Source organism: Conger conger, chromosome 13 (assembly GCF_963514075.1).
Source record: "Conger conger chromosome 13, fConCon1.1, whole genome shotgun sequence".
Classification (NCBI taxonomy): domain Eukaryota; kingdom Metazoa; phylum Chordata; class Actinopteri; order Anguilliformes; family Congridae; genus Conger; species Conger conger.
In genome coordinates this window covers 858,748-866,322 of record NC_083772.1, presented here as the reverse complement: position 1 = coordinate 866,322, position 7,575 = coordinate 858,748, and the positions used below count along the sequence as shown (strand labels likewise).

The 7,575-nt window shown below is 47.8% G+C and overlaps 1 protein-coding gene across 1 annotated transcript in view; it reads right to left on the bottom strand.

The window, feature by feature from the left end:
* The window catches only part of gfm1 (G elongation factor, mitochondrial 1), a 22,438-nt gene extending 15,956 nt beyond the window's left edge, over positions 1 to 6,482 (bottom strand). The window contains exons 1-6 of the mRNA XM_061217103.1: positions 6,324 to 6,482; positions 5,184 to 5,336; positions 4,917 to 5,049; positions 3,393 to 3,597; positions 802 to 918; positions 220 to 370 (exon numbers count right to left, since the gene is read on the bottom strand). Coding sequence (XP_061073087.1) covers positions 220 to 370; positions 802 to 918; positions 3,393 to 3,597; positions 4,917 to 5,049; positions 5,184 to 5,336; positions 6,324 to 6,398 — 834 coding nt within the window. The 5' untranslated portion in view covers positions 6,399 to 6,482. The remainder of the gene's footprint in view (positions 1 to 219; positions 371 to 801; positions 919 to 3,392; positions 3,598 to 4,916; positions 5,050 to 5,183; positions 5,337 to 6,323) is intronic.
* Positions 6,483 to 7,575: the final 1,093 nt, after the last annotated feature.

Genomic DNA, 7,575 nt, shown 5'->3' with positions numbered 1-7,575 from the left:
CTGGTAGCTAACAACCAAACAAAGAGGCTAATGCAAACACACTTATCTGCAGGAAACAGCAGAGAGTGAGACACAAGGAGGCTGAGTGTATTTGGAGCTCACACTCCACAGAGAGACTAACAAACTCTGACCCGGTCTGCCCAGGACACGCACACCGTAGACAGGAAGTGAGCTCACAGCCATGACCCCGGCATGACCTCTGTGTGACCCCAGGCTGACCTTGAGCTCCCCGGTGCTGGGTATCCTCTCCTCCAGGAACATCTCCCCCAGGAGCTCGTCAGCGTTGGACACACACTCCACCAGCTCCTGCCGCCGCTCCGACGCCTCCACCCGGAATTCTGCTGGAATCTCATCGTACCGCATGTTCTGTCTACAGGACACACACACACCCATTACACACACACACACACACACACACACACACACACACACACACACACCCATTACCCATCGTACCGCACGTTCTGTCTACAGGACATACACACACCCATTACCAATTACTCATTACACACACACACACACACTCACTCACACTCACACACACACTCACACACACCCATTACTCATTACACACACACACACTCACACTCACACACTCACACACACCCATTACCCATTACACACACACACACACTCACACAGACACACACACACACACACACACACGCACTCACACACCCATTACCCACACACACCGGCTAATATTGTGCTCACTCACACACTCACCTTCTCATAACACACATACACACACACGCCGTCTCATACTGCACACCCACACGTCCGGGCCCCGCCCAGTCTCACCCGAAGGGCCCTTCGAAGTACAGACTGCGCTCCTGCACCAGGTCAATGAGCCCCTGCAGCCCCCCCTCCAGGCCCATGGGGATCTGCAGCAGCGCCGCGTTGTGGTTCAGCTTGGACCTGTGCACACAGAACAGCATTACTGAACGTTGTGGCTGAGCTTGGTCCTGTGCACACAGAACAGCATTACTGAACGTTGTGGCTGAGCTTGGTCCTGTGCACACAGAACAGCATTACAGAACGTTGTGGCTGAGCTTGGTCCTGTGCACACAGAACAGCATTACTGAACATTGTGGCTGATCTTGGTCCTGTGCACACAGAATAGCATTACTGAACGTTGTGGCTGAGCTTGGTCCTGTGCACACAGAACAGCATTACTGAACGTTGTGGCTGAGCTTGGTCCTGTGCACACAGAACAGCATTACTGAACGTTGTGGCTGAGCTTGGACCTGTGCACACAGAACAGCATTACAGAACGTTGTGGCTGAGCTTGGTCCTGTGCACACAGAACAGCATTACTGAACGTTGTGGCTGAGCTTGGTCCTGTGCACACAGAACAGCATTACTGAACGTTGTGGCTGAGCTTGGACCTGTGCACACAGAACAGCATGACAGAACGTTGTGGCTGATCTTGGTCCTGTGCACACAGAACAGCATTACTGAACGTTGTGGCTGATCTTGGTCCTGTGCACACAGAATAGCATTACTGAACGTTGTGGCTGAGCTTGGTCCTGTGCACACAGAACAGCATTACTGAACGTTGTGGCTGAGCTTGGTCCTGTGCACACAGAACAGCATTACTGAACGTTGTGGCTGAGCTTGGTCCTGTGCACACAGAACAGCATTACTGAACGTTGTGGCTGAGCTTGGTCCTGTGCACACAGAACAGCATTACTGAACGTTGTGGCTGAGCTTGGTCCTGTGCACACAGAACAGCATTACTGAACGTTGTGGCTGATCTTGGTCCTGTGCACACAGAATAGCATTACTGAACGTTGTGGCTGAGCTTGGTCCTGTGCACACAGAACAGCATTACTGAACGTTGTGGCTGAGCTTGGTCCTGTGCACACAGAACAGCATTACTGAACGTTGTGGCTGAGCTTGGACCTGTGCACACAGAACAGCATTACAGAACGTTGTGGCTGAGCTTGGTCCTGTGCACACAGAACAGCATTACTGAACGTTGTGGCTGAGCTTGGTCCTGTGCACACAGAACAGCATTACTGAACGTTGTGGCTGAGCTTGGACCTGTGCACACAGAACAGCATGACAGAACGTTGTGGCTGATCTTGGTCCTGTGCACACAGAACAGCATTACTGAACGTTGTGGCTGATCTTGGTCCTGTGCACACAGAATAGCATTACTGAACGTTGTGGCTGAGCTTGGTCCTGTGCACACAGAACAGCATTACTGAACGTTGTGGCTGAGCTTGGTCCTGTGCACACAGAACAGCATTACTGAACGTTGTGGCTGAGCTTGGTCCTGTGCACACAGAACAGCATTACTGAACGTTGTGGCTGAGCTTGGTCCTGTGCACACAGAACAGCATTACTGAAGGTTGTGGCTGAGCTTGGTCCTGTGCACACAGAACAGCATTACTGAACGTTGTGGCTGAGCTTGGTCCTGTGCACACAGAACGGCATTACTGAACGTTGTGGCTGAGCTTGGTCCTGTGCACACAGAACAGCATTACTGAACGTTGTGGCTGAGCTTGGACCTGTGCACACAGAACAGCATTACAGAACGTTGTGGCTGATCTTGGTCCTGTGCACACAGAATAGCATTACTGAACGTTGTGGCTGAGCTTGGTCCTGTGCACACAGAACAGCATTACTGAACGTTGTGGCTGAGCTTGGTCCTGTGCACACAGAACAGCATTACTGAACGTTGTGGCTGAGCTTGGTCCTGTGCACACAGAACAGCCCCCCCTCACTGCCACAGTCCTGCAGACATGTCAAGGCTGCAGTAACCAGCAGGAATTGTGGGATAGGAGGCTGTAAATGATCGACTCCCAGATTTGAGCCAATGGAGTGTTTACAAACCCTGTTAGTTCAACATGATCATTGCTCTGTACATGCAGTTAACACGACCAGTCACTTAAAAACATTAAAAAAATACTCTCAGGAACATGATGGGGATTTTTAATACACAAGTTATATTTACATGAGTTTGTGGAACTGACCCCAGTCCTGAATCGTACAGTGAAATCAATCCCACATTACCCCCCATGCTGAGCCCTGTTAGCAGGACTGAGAGCAGGAATGTGAGCAGGAGCATAAGAAAGATTGTTAGCAGGGGCGTTAGTAAGAATGCTAGCAGAGAACATTAGCAAGTGCAGTCTCAGGGGCATTTGCAGGAGAGTTAGCAAGAGCATTCACAGGAATGTACACGGGAGCAGTAGTGGGAATGCTAGCAGGAGTGCTTGTGGGAATTATAGCAGGGACCATTAGGGGGAACATTAGCGGGAATGTTAGCGGGAGCGTTAGTGGGAATGTTAGCGGGAGCGTTAGCGGGAGCGTTCGTGGGAATGTTAGAGGGAATGTTAGCGGGAGCGTTAGCGGGAATGTTAGCGGGAGCGTTAGCGGGATCATACCTCAGCTGCTGCAGTGCGCGGGCGGGGTTGGCTCCGAGGCGGTCCAGCTTGTTGATGAAGGTGAGGAACGGAACGCCGTAGCGCTTCATCTGCCGGTTGACGGTCATGGTCTGGCACTGGACCCCGCCCACAGCACACAGAACCAGAACCGCTCCGTCCAGAACCCTCAGAGCACGCTCCACCTCGATGGTGAAATCCACGTGACCTGGGCGGAGAAGCACGCGACACGGTCAGCGCTCCGGGCGGGATCGATCACCAGCCCTGCAGCCACTCAGAGGTCCAGAACGCACGGGCCCATCGCTCCCATCTCAGCGATAGCTGAACAGGCTGTTGTTGTTTGTAAATGAATGCACTTTGGTCCAGAGAGCTGAAATCAGAGGATGTTTTCTGTGTTTTTCTCCTTCAGTCCATGTTCCAGATTTGGGAGGGTTCCGGTATCCTGCTCTGTGGGTTTCACTCAGTGCAGTTATCCCGCTAACTCAGTAATCCTGCTTTGTGGGGTTCACTCAGTGCAGTTATCCCGCTAACTCAGTAATCCTGCTTTGTGGGTTTCACTCAGTGCAGTTATCCCGCTAACTCAGTAATCCTGCTTTGTGGGTTTTACTCAGTGCAGTTATCCCGCTAACTCAGTAATCCTGCTTTGTGGGTTTCACTCAGTGCAGTTATCCCGCTAACTCAGTAATCCTGCTCTGTGGGTTTTACTCAGCGCAGTTATCCAGCTAACTCAGTAATCCTGCTTTGTGGGTTTCACTCAGTGCAGTTATCCCCCTCTCAGAACCTCCACCTCACGCTCACGACTACTGTCTGTTCTGGCTCCACGGTGGTGGAACGAACTCCCCGTTGAGGTCAGAACTATACAATCTCTCCCCACCTTCAAGCGCAAGCTGAAGACACACCTCTTCAAACAGCACCTCTCCCCATCCCTCCCTACCTCCCTGTGAACCTTAATTGTTGTCTCTGTGACTTGCTTTGTGTATCGGTATTTTAGTTGGCTAGGTAAGCAGTGTTTGGATAGTTAACTTTGGTCACTTTTGCTCTGTTTGTTTGTTTGTTCAAAAAAAAAAAAAAAAATGGCCCTTGTCCTTATCTTTGTTGTACAGGTAGCAGTTGAAATTGTACTTACCTCTAGGGTCTTTCAGCGAACTTATCCCTGGGTATGGGTATGCACTTTGTTGTACGTCGCTCTGGATAAGAGCGTCTGCCAAATGCCAATAATGTAATGTAATGTAAAATCCCGCTAACTCAGTAATCCTGCTCTGTGGGTTTCACTCAGTGCAGTTATCCAGCTAACTCAGTAATCCTGCTTTGTGGGTTTTACTCAGTGCAGTTATCCAGCTAATTCAGTAATCCTGCTCTGTGGGTTGTACTCAGTGGTTATCTAGCTAACTTTGTAATCCTGCTTTGTGGGTTTTACTCAGTGCAGTTATCCAGCTAATTCAGTTGGTCTGTAAAAAAGGGTAACTGAAGGACAGTGGCTAACTACAGGGCAAGAAGAGAGAGAGAGGGAGGAGAGGTTCTCGGTACCTGGTGTGTCGATGATGTTGATGTTGTGCTCTTTCCACATGGTGTATGTGGCTGCTGACTGTATGGTGATCCCCCTCTGCCTCTCCAGCTCCATGGAGTCCATGATGGCTCCAACTCCGTCCTTCCCTTTCACCTGGCGGAGAACAGGCCGCTTAGGAAACCGCTCAAATGCACAACGGCTAAAGCACAACGGCGAAATCCAGGAATAAAGCAGAAACAAGCGATTGATTGTGTAAACTGAATGGGGGCGCTGAACAAGCCCGCTACCTCGTGCATCTCCACTATCCTGCCCGTGTAGTAGAGCACGCGCTCGGTCAGGGTGGTCTTCCCCGAGTCGATGTGCGCGGAGATCCCGATGTTCCGTATCCTCTCGTTCGGGACGAAGCCAGAAGAACAGGCGCGACAGCTGTTCACCAGGACCTGGGGAAGAATAAACCATACTTTATTAAAATAACAGGCTACATCACACTGCGCTGACGCACAGCAGGAAGACGTTTAACATCTACGGTCCAACATCATTTTGACATAACTTGAACCAACATTCAATTATTTAATCTCTTCCTTGTTCCAGTCGAATTTGTCGTCGTCACATTTAATTCATGAGCTCTAAATTTGACAAGGCAGAAAAGGCCAGTACTCAGAAATAGGCTAGAAATACGTAGAACGAACTGTTGAAAATCAAAGAACGGTATTAACCCACGTTCGTTCTAATTATTCCAGCTTTGGGTGCCAAGTAAGTAAAAGCTATTTTCGTGTTCTGTAAAAGGACTGGGATTTTAAAGATAACGTTTCTTCTGAGCATCTCCTTGTTTACATTTGGAGATCAGGCACTCCGCGATAAGAAAGCAAACGAGAAATCACAAACGAGACGTGCATTCAGAAAGATGAATACTTTCTGCATTTCACTTCTACATTTAACACTGCATCAGTGTGTTTAACTTAAATAGTATTAAGCTAACTATCAAAGCTGACAGTTGCCTTGGCATTGCTGCAATCGCAATTGAAGCAGTTGGATTTACCAGCATGATATTAATTTAAGGTTGAAGAGAGAACAGGTTTATCTAACAACTTTATAAGCAAATTCAATAAACAGCAGTCCATCTGTACTACAATAAACCAACGAACGAACAGTTGAACTTGATGACCAGCTAGCTGCAGCAAGCAACAAGCTCATCAACCTGACATTACAATATGAAACTAAATTGTCGTTTTTGTTAGCAGCTACTGCTTCGTATAGAACAAGGGACCGATCTGAATGCCAAAGATGTTCAGACAGCAATAATCTCGTAATCCACCTACCGCTGGTGATACAACTGTAGCCAGCAAAATCTAACTTCATCCCACTGACAGATCTGACAGCACTGCTTCGCAAGCCGTAAGAGGAAGGGAAACTCACACTTATCTTACCTGTTTCAAAGTTACATTTGCGCGGTTCTTTGCGTGTCTTTGACTCAAAATCAGTCCTGCTTTTAAAACCCGCATTTTGATTAAATTATTGTACTTCGGTCACACAACTGAACGACGGTACGTCAGTCCGTGAAAGTCACACGCCGGTTCGTTGCGAAACACTGCTTCCGGGCTACGGAACGGTAGAAGGGTCAATAACTACGACCTCTGGAAGACGAATTTGCTCACGCCTGCGTAATAGCGACACCTTGTTGATTGGCGGACATAATGTCAAACTGACCGGCAACGATTCGTTTACAGGAGGAACGACGTCATCTTCATGTTTGCACCAAGGGGCCAGCTTTCGAGCTGTACAATTCGCCAATTCGCTCGCCCCCCTGTGATATTTTCACTCAAAAAGCCTTTTTTCCCATTGGACATTCATGTTTGACATAAAATTTAATTATTTATTTCCGCTCATATTCAACCCAGGCTACATATATGTATATATTTTTTAAATTATTTTTTCCGAGGTCCGATTTTTTCTCTCTAGGAACAGACAAAGATACAGATGTTTTTATTCCCCCAACAATGCTCTGACGTAAAAATGAATGCTCTCCCTCGCAATTAGCTGGCCATAAACTCAATATATTTCTCTGTCGATTTCTCAGGTCAATGACAAAGCATTTTAATACTACGATAACAGATTTATTGTGGTTAATTACTGCGCAGTTTACGGTTGCTCAAATCGAGCTGATCTGGAGAGAGACAAGTCGTTTTTTCGTTTGCCAAAGATTATTACCCACCAGGGATAAGCAAATGTAAGGTTGTCAACAGAAAGAAGAGCAGGGTGGATTTGCAATATAAGTAGGCAAGATCTTACACAAGCAAAAAAGGAATATATACGAGTTTGTTCGGATCACTTTGTCACTGGTAAGCTTACTTTTAATGCGTTCTATCATATCCCAAAGTATTGGAACAGCAAGGTCAATTCCATTTGCCATTTTTTATGTGAATGTGTAACGTGTTTTCATTTATTATTTAAAAAAAAAAACAGTTTAAAAATCCCATAGCTGTCAGGTGATCTACTTGCGCACCGTGACTCGTGTGTATATGTGTGAGGATGGAAAGGTCATTTAGCCATAGGATGCTTCGAAAGTAACGCCACAACTGATCTTTGGCTGTGAATGACAGTGGGGGTGACCCAGGCGTACGGACTCATCTGTCCTGAACCAGGCGTACGGACTAATCCGTCCTATATTTAGAAAGACCT